Source organism: Leucopleurus acutus (assembly GCF_964270905.1).
Source record: "Leucopleurus acutus genome assembly, chromosome: 5".
In the NCBI taxonomy this organism is placed as follows: domain Eukaryota; kingdom Metazoa; phylum Chordata; class Mammalia; order Artiodactyla; family Delphinidae; genus Leucopleurus; species Leucopleurus acutus.
In genome coordinates, this window is record NC_139147.1 from 48,642,414 (window position 1) to 48,665,655 (window position 23,242).

At 40.4% G+C, this 23,242-nt stretch overlaps 1 protein-coding gene across 1 annotated transcript in view; it reads right to left on the bottom strand.

Moving 5' to 3' along the window:
* The window catches only part of ABI3BP (ABI family member 3 binding protein), a 259,008-nt gene extending 244,042 nt beyond the window's left edge, over nt 1-14,966 (bottom strand). Inside the window, exon 1 of the mRNA XM_082839240.1 lies at nt 14,636-14,966. Within this exon, the coding sequence (XP_082695366.1) occupies nt 14,636-14,777 (142 nt within the window). The 5' untranslated portion in view covers nt 14,778-14,966. The remainder of the gene's footprint in view (nt 1-14,635) is intronic.
* Between the last annotated feature and the right edge of the window lie 8,276 nt (nt 14,967-23,242).

Below are 23,242 nucleotides of genomic sequence, written 5' to 3' on the forward strand. Positions count from 1 at the left end.
TTAATATACATAGACACAAACAGAATGACTCACTAATATCTCATAATGTCACCCAAACCTTCCAGAGTTAAACATTACTCACCACCAAACAAGGTTAGTTAATGGTCATGCTTCAGCTAGCAGTGCAAAAAAATGGTTTCTAGGGCTTCCCTGGTGGTGCAGTGGTTGAGAGTCCGCCTGCCGATGCAGGGGACACGGGTTCGTGCCCGGGTCCGGGAGGATACCACATGCCACGGAGCGGCTGGGCCCGTGAGCCATGGCCGCTGAGCGTGTGCGTCCGGAGCCTGCGCGTCCGGAGCCTGTGCTCCGCAACGGGAGAGGCCACAACAGTGAGAGGCCCAAGTGCCACAAGGGAAAAAAAAAAAAAATGGTTTCTAAGTATAAAGCCAGACAGAAGTTCATCACAAGAACTAGAGCTCTCACTGTCTGAAGCTAAACATTTTCTACAGTCATGTGTCATATGCTGAACAAATGAAAAGCACAGGTTCTCCAAATTTATAGAATTATAGTAAGTTAGCTAATTTCCTCTCAGCCACTTTCTTTGAATTAGTGCCCTAGTGCTTGGTACTGGTTATATAAACAGATCAGTTTCTATAACTGTGTATTTCTCCATACACAGTTAATCTCATCAGAATCATCAGTGACAGTGTTTAACATTCAGATGATCAGACCTACTAAATTGGAATCTGGTGTGACTATAGTAAGGCTAGAGGGAGTGAAGGGCGGGGTTGGGGAGGTAGAGCTCTGCATACTTAACAGATTCACTAAGTCAGTGGTTTGCAAAACATGGCCCCAGCATCAACAATGAGAAATGTAAATTCTCTGGACCACTCTACCTCAGGTCTTGAATCAGAAACTCTAGGGATGGGGCCCAGCACGCTGCATGTTAACAAGATGATTCTGATGCTTGCTCAAGCTTAAGGACCACTGCACTCAGTGATTCCTTGCTCCTCAGTATAGTTTGAGAATGATCATCTCCAGGGTTGTTAAACAGCTGTATCTCGATAAAACAAAACTCATGGGTTTCTTTTCCTATTCCCATCTAAATATCTTCTACAACCAGGCCTTGTGGATGGATGTAGGCTGCAAGTACCATAAAGGAAGAAGGGTAGATGGGAGAGAGACCTTAGAAAAAAGCAGATAAATGGAGGTACATGTTTCTCCATGTTGTTTGTTTAAAGAAACAAACAGTCTCACAAAATGAGAACGTCCCTAGAAAGAGACATCCCTAAAAGGATCTTGACTCCGATAATGCTTATCTTTTAATGCCATTTAAATTATTTGATAACATAACTTACAGGAAGTTTATTTAGTGTTAACATCTGTGGTTCCTTTGTGGTCTATGAACCTCTGGCCATGAAAAGGAATGTTTGAAATGGATGTTTCTGGGACACCAGAAAAACCTTACAGATGACATGTGAGCCATGGGTTATGATGACTTTGGAAAACACTACAGTAAATACTTGTTGTCTTAATTTTCTGACATAAGTGAAAACAGATGCTTGGATTGAATGGCCGGTGAAGAACAAGTGTTATATAATGCAATTCCGCTAACAAATCTAGGGTCTCCTAAAACTGAATGGTGTTCTTTGTACACAGCTGGGAAAGGCACCTGAAAGTAGTTGAGAAAGCACTGACACATTGGTGAAAAACTGTGAAAGTGGGACTTCTTGCCAAGAGTATGTGGAGAAAGAATTTTGACTAACCTAGATATGAAGTATTGTTACTTCTTTAAGTGATTCAAGGATATTTTTTATTAGTTATTCTGGTGATTCAGTTGTAATATCAATATTTTAAATTTGAGTTACTGTTCCACAAATAGGATAGTAAAAACAATCACTTGCTCTAGTGAAAGGCTGTTTATAAAGAGTTTTACAACTAGGTTGTTCTGCATTAAGAACAAAACTCTAAATCACACTAGTACCAGTATGTTAATCAATCAAAAATGAATGGTGAGTCACACCACATTTAATCCATTCTAGGACTTTCATCTATTTCATATTTATGTTTTTGATTTGTATTACAAGGAGAATAAACACAACAATGCAGCATGGCACATACATGTGTAAGCACATAAGCCTGGATCTGGAAATGTAATTTTATATATCTGTATGTATATATATATGTATATGTATATGAAACACCACCACTGTGATCCAGTTGCAAATTAGAGGATCACATTTCATGGGGACAGTTGACACAGAAACTCAGTTTCATGGAAATGTTGGCTACAAATCAAATGAAGAGAAACATGACATTCACACTTAAGAGCCAACTCGAGCCACTGGAAAAGGCAAAGTTCTCTGCAAGTTCTTGAAAATATCAAACACCGACAGCTACCCTGGAACAAAAATCCAGGAACAAATAAAAAAATGACCTTACAAAATAACACTATGATATCTTGCGTTTATCATGCATATGTTATTGCCATAAGTCATGGGACATGCTAACTTATGCCATATTCAAAACCATTTAAGAATGAACTCTGGTGTTAATATACGGTATGGTTTGTCTCATCTGGTATGCACAGAGCTTATCAAATTAATGTAAATTTGTGCTTTTTGTAGGCTTGCTGATGCCAAGATAAATGATCAGGAAACCATGATATTTTCAATCAAGTGGAATGTTTAGCATGACATAGAAACACCCTTTCCTGCCTTGAAAAAATATACAAAGTGTGCATTGTCTTCTGAAGGACTGATTCCTGCTGAATCCAAACGGATGAAGAGTCAACTGTGAGGTGAGGTCTAGGGCCAAAGTGGCCAATGGCAGAGGTTGGGGGTGGAAGCCAGAAGAATGTTCTGAGGACTCATGGTGTTGAGAGAAGAGGGAAAGAGGAAAGGAGGGAATTCAAGAGGAAAGAGAGAGAGAAGGAGACTGAAGGGAAAGAAGGATTACGAACAAAAAGAGGGAGGACAGAAAAAAAACAGAGTCTCATTAGGGACTGATCAGACCAACCCAGTACCTGAGAGCTGACCAACAGACCAGGCATCCAGGAGAAAATCAAATCACACAGAACCACATCCCAAGCGTATGTGGAGGAAAAAATGACCAAGGACCATGATTTGTGCTCCCAATTCTTCCACACTAAAAGGTAAATCTTCTCTGAGCAAAAGCTTCCAAACCCCTGCGGGAGAGTTGGCCGGGGGAACAGGAGCTGCTGGTGGCAAGAATTATGTTTAAAAACCCAGAGCGTGGGGGCTTCCCTGGTGGCACAGTGGTTGAGAGTCCGCCTGCCGATGCTGGGGACACGGGTTCGTGCCCCGGTCCAGGAAGATCCCACATGCCGCGGAGCGGTTGGGCCCGTGAGCCACGGCCGCTGAGCCTGCGCGTCTGGAGCCTGTGCTCCGCAACTAGAGAGGCCACGACAGTGAGAGGCCCACGTACCGCAAAAAAAACAAAAGAAAAAACAAAAAAACCCCACAGCGCCATGGCTCCTGCCTTCAGGCCCTGGGTCACTGTGAGGCTGACACCCCACACGCCCAGACACATGAGACTCTGACTTGCAGCAACAGAGCATTCTTTTAGCTCAGCCTCTTCTCAGGAAATGTCCAGGAGACAAGGGTGTCCAGATCCTTCTTTAGCTGCCAGGGCAGGTGAAGAGTTTTCAACATTGTGGCTGGCCTTCCACATCTCCTCTTACTTAGGTTAAGAAAATTACTACCAAAAAACCCATTAAAGTCACCCTAGTATTATTATTTATTAGTGGAAGCTAAAAAGAGAACTGGTATTTTTATTATTCCCTTTTTTCAGGGAAGCAGATCTGATGTTCAGAGAGATCAGCTCACTTGCCAGGCTCACAATGACTCCAATACTTTACCCACTAGCCCCTATTGCCATTTCCCAATATTTATCCTCCCAATTCATAACAAAACTACAGTTTAGGGTAAACCTCAATGGCAGAACATGGCCAGCATCACTTTCCTTCTAATTCTAGTAAAAGTATGAGTAATTAGAGTATTATTCTGTGAGAGCAGGATCATTGGGGTAGTTAAAGAGGATGAGCCATGGGCTTCCCTGGTGACGCAGTGGTTGAGAGTCCGCCTGCCGATGCAGGGGACACGGGTTCGTGCCCCGGTCCGGGAAGATCCCACATGCCACGGAGCGGCTGGGCCCATGAGCCATGGCCGCTGAGCCTGCGCGTCCGGAGCCTGTGCTCCGCAACGGGAGAGGCCACAACAGTGAGAGGCCAGCGTACCGCAAAAAAGAAATAAGGGGCCCTTCTTCAGATCATCTGATACCTGATCCCAAACTTACTGGATAGAGATGCTTTAACTCCATCTGGGAATGTGAAAGGAGAAGGAAACTCTGTCCTGAATCCCTCACTGGCATATCTGTAACAGCACTGAATTCCAGAGTTCTCTGCCAGCATGACTTTGGCAGTCACCCCAATCCCCTCCTTCAATGACAGAATCTGCTACTCTCAGAGAAGGAAGGCCTGTTAAGACTCGCATGCCCACACACGTGTGCACAGCGGACTCTCAGCAGGGTCCTTGGAAAACCAGAATGTTTTCTTATCAGCTAACAGATTGGAAAAATCAAAGGATGGCATTAAAGGAGGAAGGAAATCTGAAACTCCACTTTGGCATCTTGGAAGCAATGTACCCCCAGCTTCATCCTATCAGGGGTTCATTCTCCACTCAGAGAGATCTTTCATTTTATTGGAGACACAGCAGAATACACTTCAAAGATGTTTCAGATTATAAGTCATCCTACACGCTCATAAATTACCCTTAACGTAAAGCAGAAAGAAGATGGGCTGGAATGTATATGGTAACATGCACAATTAAAGGAACAATTTCCAAAGGCAATTCACATAACCCGGACCTTTGGAATGGGGGACATTTATTCAATGTTTTCTCAACTCGTATTTTGCATTGACTGGGATCATAGGGTGCTTTTTCTTAACATATTACATAAATTCATTTTTTCTTCTTTATGTACATAGGTATCACTTAAAGCTAGTGCATGACAACACAATGGAATAGCTTAACCCCTGCAGATTTTAAGAAAATGACCTTTGTGTGGCCAACGTATATTAGTTTTAAATAGAACTAATTTCAAACTCCTGAAAGCATGAAATGTCTAAATCATCCTTATAATCCTAATATGATGATTTTTAAAATTATTTTCTTTTTAAATTGTATTTATTTTTAAAGTTAATTTTATTTTTTAAATTAAAATATTTAAGTATGTCACTCTCCCTCCACTGGTAACCACCAGTTTGTTCTCCATATCTGTGAGTCTGCTTCTTTCTTGTTATATCCACTAGTTTGTTGTATTTTTTAGATTCCACATATAAGTGATATCATATAGTATTTGCTTTTCTCTGTATGACTTATTTCACTTAGCATAATGTCCTCCAGGTCCATCCATGTTGCTGCAAATGGTAAATGCCATTCTTTTTTATGGCTGAGTAGTATTCTACTGTGTGTGTGTGTGTGTGTGTGTGTGTGTGTGTGTGTGTACCAATAATATTAATGTGATGTTTTTTTAAAGTTAATTGAATGACAGAATAAGCAAATGTAAGTCCAGTTCTGATAAACAATCAGCCACAGCTTCTCAGATCTAACCTCTGAGATTTTGTAAAAGTAGACATTTGAACTTATGTTCTAACACCAAAAACAAATGTTAAGCTGAATTTTAAACATTTTCTTATTTTATTTGGCCTGAGAAGGAACTTTAAAAGTTTTCCAAATAATGCTTCAAAATCCAGGAACAAAGTAGAACAAAAGAAAAATCACCTTTAAGTTTGTTTTAAAACTTAAATAATAAAATAATTCACTTGCAACTTTTAAATTTTACCCTGCACTCATCCAGAAAGATTTATGAAACACTTACACATGCAAATTTTCAAAACCTGTAGATCAGTGGTCCTCAACTCTGGCCACATTAAAATCACCTGAGGAATTTTTAAACTCTCCCATCCCAGACCAATTAAATCATAACTGAGTAGAGGAGCAGAACAGTACTGATATTTTTGAAAACTTTGTTGTTCTAATGCACGGGTTACAACTGCTGAGGATAGATATTATAGTATTTATACTCATAGCTAAACTTATTTTAAAAGTAAACACTGAGTTGCTATATCATAGGTGAAACTTAAGTTAGACCTCAATTTTCCCTAAAATTTCTAAGTTAGACCTCAATTTTCTCTAAAATTTCTCTAAAATTTCTAATCTGACCAGAAGGTGCTTGGACTGGGTGGATTTGGTCTGATTTTCTAGTGTATGGCTTTAGATGTATAGTCCTTGACTGGAGAACAATAATGAAACTTCTATGAAGGCATCACATCTCCTAGCTCCTTTCCAGAATTCCACAGGGAGGGATGTTAGCTGACTTCACAACCTGCTACACTGAGAAGGCCTAAAAACCTCAGACTAGCTTTAAGGCTCTCACATTTCTACCAAAATCACTGGGAATATAAGTCAGGGTTTTGTTAGATCAGGGAAACCTACAACACACTATAAAAATCTCACTGTGGAAAGTTCTTGGTGGGGAACCCAAGCGAAAATTATGAGCAGTGGGGTGGGTAAGTCCTGATTCAGTCTTGCTGTCCACAGAACTTTTACAAAGTAGCCTGAGGCCTTGAAGTTTACCCTTCTCACCATGTACCTCCCAGGCCTTTGGGACACCCCAACACAAGAAGAGACTGTGGGCTATTCTCTATAGAAAATACTCGATAGGGTATTCTAGTATTAACATTCTACAAGGTTCTGGGTGTCCTATTAAGGATATATTTTGTGTACAACCTAAATTTTGTGTTTTGATTCCTAGGGCATATGGAAGAATTGTTGTATTCATACCAAAAAGGAGCTGAAAGAAGCTCCTTTAGTTTAACAAGTTGTTGTCTCCATCACATCCACTGCTAGAAGTATACTTTCATCCTCCAAACAAAATTTTAATTCGACCTATAGCAACCCCTCCATACACTGGAAGAGCCACTCAGTGATGTTTCAGAAACACATTTTATGGAGACTGTATCATCAACTTCATAGGTGTTAATTGCTTAATATTTGTACATTTTGTCAAAGAGAACTTGCATTTTGTCTTACGTTTTCTCTTTTTAGGAGATGATGGCAGCTGAGTCTTGCAAGGAAGGAAAAGCTTCTATTTTGGGGGCATTTACTTTGCATACTGCTCTACATGGGATTGACCACACTTGAGGAATCCAGGCATTGACTGGCCTTTTATATACAGAAAATAGGGTCCACACTGAGTGCTGAATATATACCCTGAGTCTTCGTAGTAGTGAGATATTTACCTCAATTCTCAGGGATTTCCTACAACAACTCCAACCATGGAGGCAGACAAATTGGTTAGTTTGCCTGCTGGGCATCTGCCACTAAAGGCTGAACTCTGTGAGAAGTAGATGGGGTGTTAATGCCCAAACCAGTATATTTTTCTGGAGTTAGATTTCCTGTATTAGTTCCACTATATCATTTACTAGCTGTGTGACTTCAAGCTGCCATTGGCCATTTTGTGGTGGGTAGACTCTAAGATAACCCCCAGTAATCCTCATCTCCCGTTATTGGGTAATCCTCTTGTGTGACAGGACCTGGAAGTTGCTTCTATCCAAGAGAATATGGCAAAGGTGATGGGTTGCCACTTCCATGATTAGGCTGTATTGTAATTTCCGTCTTGCCTGCAGACGCATCTGGGCTTGTACACCTTGTTGAAGCAAGAGGCCATAATAGAGAAGCCCATGTGGCAAAGAAAAGAGGTGACCTCTGGGCAACAGCCAGTATGGAAATGAGGCCCTTAAACCAATGATCCTCAGGGAACTGAACTCTACCAATAGCCACAAGAACTTGAAAGGTGATCCTTTCCCAGTTGAGACTTCAGATGAAACCTGAACCTGGCCAACACCTTTGCTGCAGCCTTGTGAAAGACCATGAAGGGGATGACCCAACTAAGCCAGACTCAGACTCCTAACCCACAGAAACAGTGAAACAAAAAGTGTGTGATGCTTTAAGCTGCTAATTTTGTAGTAATTTATCATGCAGTAGTCGATAACATACTCTTTACACTTAGTTCCTCAACTGTGAAATGGGGATAATAATATATATTCCATAGGCGTAAGGATAAAATGAGACAATGTATATAAACACTTAGCATTAAACAGCATGCCTGATACTTAGTAATATGGTTGTTGTAATAGTCTTTAAATGTTATTTTAACAGAATGTACGTATTTAAACCATTGTTTTTCTTTTTTAGCGTGTTCATTCTTTGGCTGTACTATTTATTTTTATATTTTTATTTTACTACTCTCGTAATGTCTCACATTAGATTATCCTATTAATTTTTTAATTTTACATTTATTCTTAGATCACTTTCATTAAGTTCATCTATTTACTTTCCATATTCTCCCTTGCTTTTATACCTGCTTTTATAAATGGCAATCAGGAATCAGGCAAAAGGGAAATCATTCTGAGGATGGTGACCCAGATAGAATAGTTGGTCACATTTGCTTAATGCCCCTCCCTTCATCAGACACCTCACTTTCGTCTTAGACAAATATTCTGTCAACACACATTAACCTATAAAAACATTTTAACTGTCTTTTCTATAATACAGTATCAATGAATTCGTCAATTCTCAAGTGCTACCCTGTGCCTCATTAACTTTTTTTTAATATATATATTTATTTATTTATTTATTTTTGGCTGCGTTGGGTCTTTGTTGCTGCACGCAGGCTTTCTCTAGTTGCAGTGAGCGGGAGCTACTCTCTGTTGAGGTGCACAGGCTTCTCATTGAGGTGGCTTCTCTTGCTGCGGAGCACGGGCTCTAGCCACACGGGTTTCAGTAGTTGTGGCACGTGGGCTCAGTAGTTGTGGTGCACGGGCTTAGTTGCCCCGCAGCATGTGGGATCTTCCCAGACCAGGACTCGAACCCATGTCCCCTGCACTGGCAGGCGGATTCTTAACCACTGCGCCACCAGGGAAGCCCCTACCTCATTAACTTTTGAGAGCGAGAGAGAATAAAATTCCTTAATATTTAGTATCTCAGCCTGATATAGCAGTCTATAATACCAAACTAAACTAGTGAACGTGTAATTAGCACAGAGACGCCTTATTTTTAAGTACTGGGTTCTAAACATGATAGTCTTAGCATCAAAAAACTATATTTGATCAATTTTTACATTCCTAATACAAGTTTCTTTTATCAAGGGGCTGGATCTCATTCAGTTTTACCTAGTAGACAGTGCTTGAATAGACAAACAAATCTATACAACTGCCAAGAAACTAGAGCTGTAGAAAATGATAAAATAATTCCCCTGTGGTTTTCAGACTTGTTTGTTTTCTTTTAGCAGTGGAACCATTTTTTCCTAATGTACTCTTTAATACAGTCCCACCAATATATAAATGTATACTACTCAAATAAAAGCAGAAATCCACCCATCAGGGTTCTTTGCCCTCCCCACTATTCTTCCCCCAAACTCCTTGTTCTAAGATGGAAAAGACCCTCCCTGGCTCCTTACAGGTATTAACTACCCTCTGGAGAAAGGGACTGGGTCACTGGAGTGACACATTCTTGTTTTGTCAAAGTGAGGTTGGGAGTGCTCCGAGGAGAGTGAGAGCTAGACTCCAGGTGAGTGGCTGGAAAAGTTTAGAGTAAGACATGAGCCCTCTTCTCCAAAGACAATCTGCTACTTCTGCTTTGTACTCAATCTTGGGGAGTCAAGACAGATAGAGACAAGGAAGACACAGTCACATCCAGTGTGGACTCAGTCTTGGCTTTCCCTCTGGGTACTTTAACACCTGCTGAGCTCTGGCCCCTGGAAGTGGCCTGGGCTCTGGCCATGCAGCTACCCCTGTCGGGAAGTCCCTTCCACTACCCTCCTCCTTGCCCCAATGTATGTTTGTCTTCCAGGCTCCTACTTGGGTGCCTTATCCCCTCATAATTTTTGACCCCTCTAGTCTGGATTGGGCCCTTTCTGATTGTTCGCAAAGTTCTTTGTGCTTCAGTCAAATCAGAGGATGTTCTCACTCTAATGTAATTATTCCTTTACAACCCTGTCTTCTCCATCAACTGGTCAGGAAGACAAAACCTTGTCTTCCCAGCCTCAGTGCTCTGCATATACATGGAATACAGTTTGTTACTTGAACAAATTAACATATCTTTACGTAGAGCAAGGAACTGATATTACATAGAAATTAAAGGTATGGTCTTTTGCCACTTGCTGGCTGGATGACTTTGGGCAAACACTCTGAGGTACAATTTTATCCTCTGTAAATGGAGAGTAATAAAATACCTGCTTTATGAGAGAGAGGCATGGACATATATACACTACCAAATGTAAGGTAGATAGCTAGTGGGAAGCAGCCGCATAGCACAGGGAGACCAGCTCGGTGCTTTGTGACCGCCTGGAGGGGTGGGATAGGGAGGGTGGGAGGGAGGGAGACGCAAGAGGGAAGAGATATGGGAACATATGTATATGTATAACTGATTCACTTTGTTATAGAGCAGAAACTAACACACCATTGTAAAGCAATTATACTCTAATAAAGATGTAAAAAACAAAATACCTGCTTTATAGGGGAACTTCGAGCATTTAGTTAGTTTTCCACATTAAAAATATCTAGCCCTAAATTATCACAAACAATATGAGCTCAAATAATGTTATCTATAATAATAGTGATGAGTTATTGATAGCTATGGGAGTTACTGTTATTAACATCATCTGCCCTGTGATTTTTTTTCTCCTTGGAGTCAGAGATTTCTACCCTGTCAGGTAAGAACCTGAGGCCAAAAGCCAGCTACCTCTTCCCTCTGCACTAGCCAAGAGTCACGGCCAAGAGCCTCATTCCCTCGGGCCATCTGATCACACTTGTATTGGAGATGCTCCTCTCTGGTTTTCCTCACACCTACATCAGGAGGACTGATAGAGCTGCCTAGAAATAGTAGCCTTTGCCTGCTAACTGACTGCAATTTTCCAAACACAGGAGTTTCTGCAGAGGTGTGTCAAGCCTCTCATGTCCCATTATACTACCTACATATTGCTCTCTGTGGTTTTTATTTCTGCCTGTATGCCAGGGGAAAAAAAGTTCTATGGTTCCAAGCATAAAGAATCCTAGGGGTATCTGGAGCATAGGGGCTTTCAAGGATATAAAACAATGTGAGAATTCTTCAGAGCCTGTATTGTGGTCTAATTCTCCTCCTGAAAAACAAGTTCAAGAGGATCTCTCCTGGAGGATCTGTGAGGCTTTATCAGTCCCCACAGAAAAGCTGATCCTAGGGCAAAGGTGCAGCTTCCCATAGAGAAAAGCAGTGTTTAAACTTGACAGTCAAACATTCGGTTGAGGAAGGTCGGGCTGGAAAACAGTAGAGTCCTTCTCTCATTGTCCTGCGGAGCAACACAGCTCCCTTGCCCCACCTTTCACCAAGAACATGCCATCTCATTTGCTACCCTCCCAGAGGTTTGTCAGACAGTCTGGACACAAGATCACATATTATTTGGTGTGCATATTTTTTTCGGTATTGATATACTTTTCTGCAACCCAATAAACATTTTTTGAATACCTGTTACATGTCAGACCCTTTACTAAAAGTTTTGCAACTCTTACCTCATTTACTCCTAAAATACTGTAAGACGGTTATCATTATTCCCATTTTACAGATAAGAAAACTGAGGCTTAGCAAAGGTAAATGATTTGCCAAAGAACATAGTCATCAAGGGGTAGGGAGGAGAAGAGGTCCATTAATAATACTCTCAGACTTTAAGCTTTTAAAAAGTAACAAAGACTCTTGCAGTATCTTATTTTCTATAACAAAGTATGTGGCTATGTATGCAAGTATGCATAAGACATGTAAGAAGTGATTTCTCATTTAAAAAGTAATTTCTTTTCCCTATAAATAGTCAGCTGTATTTATATTCATCAACTATACGCCACCTCCCCCACACACACACACGCAGCAGAGAGGTTCTAGGGAAAATGTGAAGATTAGGATAATGTTTAAAATCTTTACAAGAAACCTTTTATTCAAGGGAAGGACAGCATTCACATGTACACTACAGAACTTAACTCCTAAGATTTGGGTCGGAACAGAGCAGAACACAGATATCCAGTCAGGAACCTGGGATCCAGTCCTGGTTCTGTCATCAATGTGGGAAAGTTACTAAATCTCCCTGTATTTGGGTGCCTCCACTTGTAAAATAAATGGTTATACTGGTCAATGGTTCCCAAATATTGACCTGTGATGAAGTTTTCATCAGTCTGTGGTAAAATGAGAAAAATAGAACAATGGACTTATTTGTATCAATTCATTTGTTTTATAAATCTGTTAAAATGGTTAGCTTTTATGAGCAATGGGGGCTTCCCTCCTTTGAACATTCTCACATGGCATAATTCAAGTATGTTCTCTATAATGGGACCCTGATATTAACAAAATATATGTATTTTTATGGGTCCATAAATCCAAAGGTCTGGGAAACCCTAGCCTAGGTGATCACTAACATCCTTCCTAGCTCCAAAATTCTATACTCTTCTTAAATGACAAATGATATTTAACTAACTCTAAAGTAGGAAGGAAAAAGAAAAGAAAAAACCTTTTATCTCTTTTTTTTTCTTATTTATCTCAGTATTTCCCCAAATGTGAAAAATAAGCCCCTGGCAAGATATAATAGCTATTCCACTAGAAAAAGGACTCTTAGTCAAATGAGTTTGGGAAACAATGGGTTAAATAGGTGGGACAGTTTTCTTTACTGAGAAATTTTCAGAACCTGTCAAGTTCTAAAGTCTGTTGTGACCCCACCCCAGAACAGAAAAAAGCATGAATGCTTCCCAAGTAATTGATGGGGAGAAGATGCCTGCCCTAAACCCCTTTTGAGGACAGTATACCTATTCCTGGAATGCAGTTTGAAAAAAGCCAACTTCAGCTAAAAGAAAGTCCCTTGGTAGCTTCAATGATAAAGAAAAAACTTAGCATTAGAGACAAGGAGACTTGCCATTTATTTTATAATTATATTAATTTGATAGTTTTTTTTCAAATTACTGAACCTATGGATATTTTTTAAAATTACAAAAGAAACCTGCATGAAAATACTTCAGATTAAAGTGCAATGAACAAGACAAAAGTTCTGTGGCTGTTTTTGACAATTTTTTTTTTACCATAACAAATAAAGGAAAATTGTGTCAAGAGATTTGCATCTAGTGATTGCAACATGATAATTAAAGCATTTGGAATTTGCAGAAGTCTGCAGTCACAAAATTATGGCTCTCATCCCTACACAGTAAATACAAGGTAAAACAAAAACATTTGGAGGTATTAAGCCTGAGAAAAACTCCAGACTTTTCTCAGATGGTGGGTCCTTGTTAAATATTTTAGCAGTAGGAACAGTTAATTCTGAATGCTTGTGGCTCATGACTGATTTATTTAAACACTTTTACTACGATCAAGAAACAGAATACTTGATAGAAGAGAAAGATCTAGTAGTGTATATTTTTATTTTATTTTATTTTGCAGAGTTATCGTAGAGTTGAAAAGGTTTACTCAGCCTTTTTTATTGCTTTTTATATCATCATGTGAAATATCAACTAGCCAAACCCTTCAGCTTTCACGCTCTGGATTCAAGTTTCACTTAATACACGGAAGAGAGAATGGTTTTCACTTGGGACAAGATGATCTTGGAGCAAACTACCCAGAGGGAGGACCTAGCAGGATCTTTGGATATTCTGACCTGAACAATCTTTCTTTCCGACTCTATGCACAGCAGGGTTTTGACAAGCTCATGGCTCTGCATTGCCGCTGATATTTTCCATCATAACTGTATGAAAATTCCAGCCTGTTTTTCCTAATCCTGCTGACTACAGCAGTCTGCAACCATAAAAAGCCTTCACAGACCTGAAGTTGGCTTGGAAAAGTGCCTCTGCAAAGGAGCAAAAAACTACCTGCAACGTTTATGTTCAAAGATAGGAGAGAGGTAAGCTCTTGTTTTGGTGCTGATGGGCTCAAGAGATTGTTTTTACCGTCTAAATTAAGACATTTTCATTTTCTTCTGATGACATTTGTAAACAAAATACCAACACTAAAATGAGAGCAATTTAGCCAGGAAAAGGAGTGTCATGTCCAGCAGATCAAACCCTCTTCCAAATTCCACCAGAGAGAAGTGTCTATATATCAGCACATGACCGTTCTTTGTCGGTGTGCCCTGCCTAGAATCCTTCAGCCTCCAAGCTAACAGGTATGTGTGAGGTTTAAACAAAAGATTCTAGGTTTCAAATTAGCTTCTTTTAAACCTTCAGCTAGCACTGATTTAGTCTCTGAGGAGGGGGATAAAAACACCAAACAAGTCTTTTCAGCAGACTATATAATACCCATCTATACCATACAATTCAATATACAAATACTGTAGTTGAAGCTATACCATTCAAGCTACTGTGAACATCTGCTAAATCTAATAAGAAGTTGGTTTTCATCTTTTGCAATAAAGAGATCCAACTGAAAATTAAATAGAGGGGGGTGTGGGGAAGCAACAGTTTGAGCTACTTCTCCACACATTTGAATTCTGACTCTCCGAGAAGAACTCTATTCCCCCCATCTGGCAAAGCAGATCACATTTAATACCAACATTTAAAAACTAGTATCTTTTAAACATTATTTTGAAAACACAAAACATCAGAGCTACTTGCCTTTTGGCAATTTCTGTGCATTTCCCAGGGCTAGTGCAATACTTCCACAGAGAAGTAGACACCCCAAGCTGGAGAGCATGTTGCATTGCCACCTCACACGGGGAGTGATGCTGGTGGGAGTCCCGCAACCCTGGAGCTGCATTTAAGTGGACTGTCTCTCGGTGACAGAGGAGGGCGGCTGCACTTAGCTATGCTGTGGGCTTACTCACAGGGGGTGGAGACAAAATGACATCACACCCTTTCCCACACACACATCAAAAAAAAAAAAAAAAAAAAACGCACAGCAGCAAAAACATATCATCACATTTCCTGCTAGGTTGTAACTGTCTGTCTCTTCTCTTCCCTCTATGATATAAAACTTGAAATTATGGTCAAACTATATTTATGAAAGAGAAAGTAGTTGGGCAATTTTGAAACATGTGATGAACTCTTTTTAAAAATCCAGAAAAGACATCTTTAAAATCATTGGAACATTAAAAATATAAAATGAAACCTTATTCGGAAGGAAACTGTTTTTAATTATCTGGTAAACCAATCCAATTCTTCTTTCAAAGGGGAGTAAGCTCATAAAAATTCACTTTGAACCATTTGGAAGTTCCAATATCATGAGAAACTTTTAAGAGTAAGTCATTGGCTACACAGCTATTCATTATATATAATACACATGCATGCATACATAGATATACACACAGATATATATTGGGTTGGCCAAAATGTTCGTCTGGGTTTTTCCTGACTGATGTTACAGGAAAACCCGAACAAACTTTTTGGCCAACCCAATACATATGGATATTCTATAGATGTGGAGATATAGAGAAATCACTATCACTAATTGATCCCCAACTCTGGGACAGGCTCTGTAATAGTGTCTTTACCTACATTATTGCATTTTAATCCTCACAGTGACTACACAGGAGATCTTGTGTTATCTCTGTTTCACCAGTGAGAAAAAACTGAGCCTCAGAGAGGTTAAGAGTCCTGACCAAGCCAGTGTATTCTAATGGTTAATAATTTGGATGGGCTTTGGAGTAGAACTGGCTGGGTATAAACTTGGATGCTATGTGCCTTTGACAAATTTCTCCGTCTATATCTCATCAACACTGGTTACATTTAAGGGCTTGCTCCATGCCAGGCACTGATCTGATCAATTCACATCTATTAATATGTATTCCTTAAAATAACCTAGGAGACAGGCATTGCCATCACCCCCATTTTACACAGAAACTGGCCATAGGGAGGTTAAATGAAAAGCCCAAGGTCACGGTGCTAATAAGCAACAGACCCGGCATTTTAATCAGACAATTTAAGCCCAGAGCTTCCACTCTTCATGACTACACTTTAAATTCAAAAATAGAGATGACAGTACCAATTTCACAAATTCGCTAGCAGGACTTTTGGACAGTACTTACCATAGTGCCTGGTACACAGGAAGCATATCATAAATGATAGTCAATGAAAACAACAAAAATAATGACAATAATAAATCCCCCAATTAAGCAGAACTATGATTCTAACCCAGGTACATCCACCTCCAAAGCCCATGTGTATCCTCTCTCCCTCTACATCACATGACCCCAAATACAGGCATTGCTGGAATGACTGGGTTAATAAAGCACTTTAAATGTTGTCATTTAAATCAACTCTTTGAAAATAGCTTATTTCATGCGGTTGCTGTAGCTGAACCAAAACAGTAAAAGGGAAATGGAATAATGGTGGTCCAATGAAATTCTAGTCAAAAAACTTACTAAAAGAAAAAAGACACACTGAAGAGATGGCCCCGTCTTCCAAATAAAGCGTGAGAAGGCACATTGTTAAAGTCATTTAGAGCTGGCCCCGGCTAAGCTTCCAGCACAGGAATGCTCTGGCACTGGCTACGAGGGGATTGGGTTATTTAACAGGTCTTTTTCGTCTCTAATTTTTTACTTGAATAGGCAGCTCTCTCAAACCCCCGGTTTAGACATTCATCCAGCTGGCACTGCTGATTCTACTTCTATATCCATTGCCATCAAGTTAAGCCAGTGAGGCCACTATGTTAGCAGGAAATGACAGGGTTGTTTTTTTTTTTTTTTTTTTGAGGGGAGTAAAAAAGAGCAGAAATATTGGGGGGCGGAAAAAAGAGACTCTTCTTTAAAACAGTGTGAGAAGCCAGGCCGGAAGGTTAGGTAATGGAATTCAGGAATCGGTGTCTGCTTGGCCTGTGGGCTAAATCAGGTCTACATTAGCAATTGTTATTTGCAGATTGGAACTGACTGGGGGCTAATTAAACAAAGGTCAGTCTCTGATTAGTATTTTGTCAGAAAAAGTTGGTTGCATTACTATAGCTAGTGGGACAATGAACATTCAAGGAAGACCCTGAAAATAGAGAGGTCTCCTGAGATCCTGAAGGAGGCACGTCCTAAAGAAACGGACCACGTCAGAGAAGGCATTTTACCTTCTCAACAAACAAAAAGTTTTCTGTCATGTCAGAGTCTCAGCCCCAACAGGAGGTAGACAAATAGTCCAGAAGAACTGTTAAGGGCCTTGCTCATAGAGGAAAACATCAGGGCTGTGGTCACGTAACCACTGGAGGATTTAAGGCCATTTTTTAAGGAAGAATTACCTTTGCCTGTGGGTATATTGGAGATGATGATTGTCGAAGAATTTGCACACACACACACACACACACACACACACACACACCCCGTACATCTCCCAGGTGTCACAAGAGAGTGCCAAACCTAAGTCCTGGTTCAAATGCCTCTGCAGGCACCAGTGTCTGTGTTTAGCTGGAAATACAGAAATGTGAAGCTCTGTTTGTGAGATGTAGAATCTCAGATTGAAAAAAGTTGTTTTACACGTTTATTCAAAGCCCGTAAGAGTGTCTAACACCAAGAATGAACCCTCATGTAAGATATGAACTCCGGATGAGGACAGTGTGTCATTGGAGGTTCATCACTTATAACACATGGTAAAACCTCTGGTGGGGGGATGTTGGTAATGGGAGGGCCAGGGGTATGTAGTATATCTCTCCATGTGCGGGAGCCAGGGGTAGGTGTTTGGGAAATCTAAGTACCTTCTGCTCAATTTTGCTGTGAACCTAAAAATGCTCTAAAAAAATAAAGTTTATTACCAAAAACTTTTGTTGAAAGAACATTTAGGAAGAACTTCTGGAAAATCCCATAAACTATACTTGTATTTTCCCTCTGTTCTGTGAAGGCAGGGGACCGTGCCTGTTTTTGTCTATCACTGTACCCAGTGACTAGAATCTGATAAGAATGCTATATGTTAAGATGAGTAAGGGTCAAATGAAGCAGAATCCCTCAATTCCTCCATATTGTCTAAAGGTATCAAGCCAGAGAAAGCTAGACTATGACTTGGAATGTACGATTGTTGGGGAAGGGAGGTAATTCTCCAAGAATCTCTCACATTTCTGGATGTCCTATGAGAAGAGGCACTGATTCCCTGTGCTCCAGACTACGTTTTCAATGATGTTGCTACAGCAAACAGCCTTGGAAGAGAGAAGTTTGTTTACTGATTCATGTAATAAAGATAAAGTCTCCCTCTGGGGCAAAGGGAACACATGCTCATTGTCTATTATCAAAGATTCAAGTTCCCTAAGCTTGGGTTTCCTTTCTTGTAATATAACCTGTGGCATGTTTTTAGGTATCACCTGTACCTCTTGGTGTGGTCCTGTGGAAACTGGGGCTCCTAGAATGAGCACAGATGCTGATATTCAGGCTACAACTATTGCTGGGTGTAAATAACTGTCCTTTGTCTTTGACCCAGCATCCTTGTGTCTCCTGCCAGCATCTGTGAAGTGTGCGGGTTGGCTTGCACATACGGTAAAATCCCAACCTTTCACAATTCTTGACTTTAGCATTGACCCACTCCATAATATGTTGTTAGGTAATCTTTTGTATAGTGCCATTACCTACATTCAAGTTCACAGTAAGAATCAGCCACGAAACTATCGTGCATAGTTAAGAGTGCTGCCGACATTGCTTATTAAATCATATAGTACCCTCTTTAGAAAAGCTCTGGGGGAAAACCTCTGTTCTTTATGTCCAAAAAAATGTAATCTTTTTTCTGATCAGCTGCATTTATTTTGTGACATTGTTCTCTTTTTGCGTAGACCATTAGAAAACCAGAACCAAATGTGTCCCCCACCCATATTAAGTACATATAGGTCTTTGCAGTGCACATGTTTTGACATCATCCCTGGCTTTTTTTTAACCCCACCCTTTCTTCTTGCTTATTTTACTTAGAGTCGTTATGTGGTTTTCTAACTTGCTTTCAGTTTTTTCTGGAACAAGGTGAAGTAATAAACAAACCCCACACGGGAGTTATGTCAAAAATATGTGTCAAAATAGGTGAAGTGGGAATCTGTGAATGTGCTCTCTGCTTTCCTTTTCTACACAACAGTAAACCCTGATGGAATTCTGGTACAATGATTGTAGAGCATACTTTCTTTATTTATATTTTCTCCTTGGGAAAGTGGGCAAAAGGCAGGTGGATGCCCAGAACACTACTCGTACTTTTCCGTCATTTTATGTTTGGCTTTTTAAGTGTTGAACATTAATTCCATTATTTGAAATGAGACTTCCACTAAAACTCATCAGTCTTTCAAATCTTGCATGTAAACTCTGTGCAGTCATTTTACCCATCTGTTCACACTTTTGAGTCTCTCATACATAATGCCCTATGCTAAGAGAGTTTTAAAGGCTTATAGATCTACAACTAATAAAATGCAAAGATATGCTGTGGGTTTCTAGGGGATGCTAATAAAAATAATTTTTATTATGACTCATATTTGAAACTGGAAACCCAGTGTCCCATGTTTTCAGCCCAAACATTGTTTCTGTAATTACCGTACTGAATGAGACTCATGATCCAATTGGAGGAAAATCCTGCTCCAGTGGGGGTACATTTGACCAGAGCACGAAGTTCTTTTCCACAATGCTTTTTTGGCACAGGGAAGTATGGCCCTTTAAATGACTAAGTGATGTTTGCAGATCATTCTTCAGTCTGTCTAAATCTTGACTAGATATTTGGCTTCATAGCTTTGAAGGAATTAGCAACTTGTATTTATAAAAAAACTGTAAAGAATTCTTTCTTTTTATTAAGCTGGAAACAGGCCTCTTTAAGACCTAAGTTGTACATCTCTGAGCTCTGAAGTTTGCCTTCCTTATTTTGTCTGAATTCTGCTTTCTTTGTGGAAGTGCTGAGTACTGAACTGAGCTTGTACAGGTGAAGGAAATATCTCCCACCTAGGATTTAAATGATATAAAAATTGAGGGAGTCAAGTGCTGAGTGGGGAATACAAATTTGTAAACCAGAGAAGGGACTCTGAAAAGGAGGATGTGCCAGAGAAGGCTCCCTAAAGTAGGGTACAGCATCAGGGAGTTCAAGACCATGAGAAACATAAGGAGGCAGCAGAAGGTAGGGCAAGTAGCATGGTGATCCTGGGAACATACCCTAGATAGGAGATTTTGCCAGCAGGCTGTCTTTTATACTTCATTGCATGTGGTATATGAGAGGCCTGATGTGTACTAAAGCCTGGCATGAGACAGCCATGATCATGGCCTCCTAAACAACAGAGTCTGGATCTTTTTAATTTATTGTTTAATGGAAGTGCTACTTCTCTGGACACTTCCTAACTTTGTTACATTGTTTTTAGGTGTGACAACCAGGTTACAAGCAGAGGTAATTAAGTTCTTTAAAGATATTGCAAAAATTGAGGTTGAGAATTACATTGTGGAATGTCTCTATGAGAGGGTGAACAGAAATAAGGAAATGGAAAAAAAGGACCCCTCTGAAGACAATTTGAGGCCATATCTCCCCCCAGGATATGCATTTGTGGGTCCTTTGGGCCATAGCTACCACTGAAATAAAGCATAGAACAGTATTCCAAAGGGAAGGACACATTCTAAATCCAATTAGAAAAATACACCCTGAGGAGGGGGACCAAGGAGGTGGAGCGCGAGGACGTGGAGCTCAGCTCCCCTCACAACACATCAAAACTACGTCGACATGCGGAACAATTCTCATGGAAAACTAACTGGAAATTGGCAGAAAACCTCCTATACAAACAAAGCTGCAAGAAGGATCTCCACGTAACCACGTAAGGTAGGACAGAAAAAAAGGCATTGGGTTGGGATCTACATCCCTGGGAAGGGCCACAAGGGTGGACCCTCTCCCTAGGGAGCAAGTAGGCCGAGGCTGAATCTGGGTATCACAGTCCTGGGGTCCTGCAGGGAGGAAACAGGCCCACTTACCTGCTGGGAAATCCACTGAGACAGACAAAAGGACTGGAGAAGCCTAGACTCTACTCTCAAGGAATGTGTGTGTACTGTTCTGCTGACAATCAGGACAGAGGCCTCACCACACTTCCCAATCCAAAGGGACAAACATACTGGCCCCGATCACTGCCTGCCACAGCCTGGCATAAGATCTGGGCAGAGACTCAGTGTAACTGTGCAGAGACAGACAGGGGCACCTGGGGTGTGATGTGGGCAGAGCCATAGAGGCCAGTGTCAGTGAGTACACTGTCAGTGCATACACTGGCAGCGTCACAGGAGCATACGGTGGCTAAGCAGTGATCACTGAGCAGACAGACCCTGGGAGAGGACTCATCTAGCTACACAGAGAGCTCAGAGGGCCTGGGGTGTGGTCTAGGTGGAGGAGTGAGAGCCATTGTCAGCATGTATGCAGCAGTTTGTCTCCCAGTGAGAGCACCCCAGCTTTACCGACTCTACACTGCAGCTTTGGGCTAGATCTGGGGCAGACAGGTCCTGGGATAAATCTGCCACAGAGGCAGCCCAGATCTCAGGAAAGAGAGCAGCCACCTCATTTCCTGCAGCCACAATGCTCTGAGCCCCAGCCCGAGCCTACTCCCCACTACAGCCTTGAACTAGATCTTGGATGAACACAACAGAGAAAGGGAAGCAAACGTGGGCTGCTTCTGAGCAGAACCATGAACACCTGCACAGGTGGCACACAGTTTGCTGTGACTGCAAGGGCCTCACTTGTTTCAGCAATCACCTCCTTCAAGGCAAGACACACACCCAAGAGCAACAGAGCCTGATCAAGCCCAACCCTCAGGACTTCTCCTCCAACAACTGGGAAGCAGACCCCACCCCTGACAGGATGGTGACAGCCAGGAAGCCCTACCTCATATCCAGCACAGGCTCCAGATACTACAACACCAACCATACCCCTTATGAGGGGGACACTGAGAAGCACACCTTGAGGAAAGATGTGACTGGTGTCCATACCAGAACCAACCCTCACACCAAAGACATTGGACATACACAGTCTACACAGGGATGCTCCCACATAAAAATACCACTTCAAGACCACAGTACATAACTGTTTCTCCTAAATTCAGAGAGACAGAGAAAGTTAAGTAAAATGAAAAGGCAGAGGAATCACTCCCAATTAAAAGAACAAGAGAAATCCCTGAAAGAACAGATAATGAAAGACAGCTTACCAGCCTACTAGACCCCAAGTTCAAAAAGGAGGTAATGAAAATGCTAACTAAATAAAGATTATTGATAGAAATTCAGATCACAGTAACAAGGAACTAGAAACTATAAAAATAAACCAATCAAAATAGACAATTCAATTGCTGAGATAAAAACCAATCTAGAAGCAATGAATAGCAGACTAAATGACACGGAAGAATGAATAAGTGATCTAGAAGAGAGAATAATGGAAATCACACAATCAGAACAGCAAACAGAAAGACAAATGAAAAAAATGAGCAACATATAAGACATATGGGATAATATAAAATGTGCCAACCTATGCATAATACGGGTTCCAGAAGTAGAGAAAGAGAAGGAGATCAAAAATGTATTTGAAGAAATTATGGCCAAAAACTTACCAAACTTAAAGAAGGAAACAGATATCCAGGTACATGAAGCACAGTGGGTCCCAAACAGAACAATCCCAAACAGACCCACACTAAAACATATAATTAAAATGGCAAAAGTTAAATAGGAAAGGCAAATATATAAAAGGATTGAAAATCACTTAAATAAGCATGTACATAGATTTAAAAATAATCAAAAATTATAAAAGTGATTATAATTAACAGTAAAATGATAAGCATGAGGCTGTAAAATAGGACATCAAAATCACAAAATATGGGGGAGTGGAGTATAAAAATGTAGATCTTTTAAAATGTTTGAACTTGAATGACTACCAGTTTAAAGCAAATAGATGCAGTTAAGGATCAACATATTTGAACTCCGTGGTAACCACAAATCAAAAATATACAATTGGTTCTCAAAAAACAAAAAGAAAGGAATATACTACAAAAGAAAATCATCAAACCACAACAGGAAAAACAAAAAGAAGAAGAAATGAACAAAGAAGAATGACAAAAACAACTGGAAAACAAGGATTAAAATGGCAATAAGTACATACCTATCAATAATTACTTTAAGTGTCAATGGGAAAAATGCTCTGATCAAAACATAGAGTGGGAGTTTGGATAAAACAAGAACGTACAAGGTGCTGCCTATAAGAGACTCACTTCAGGGCAAAGGACACAAACAAACAGAAAATGAGGGGATGGAAACATAGATTTCATACAAATCGAAATGACAAGAAAGCTGGGGTAGC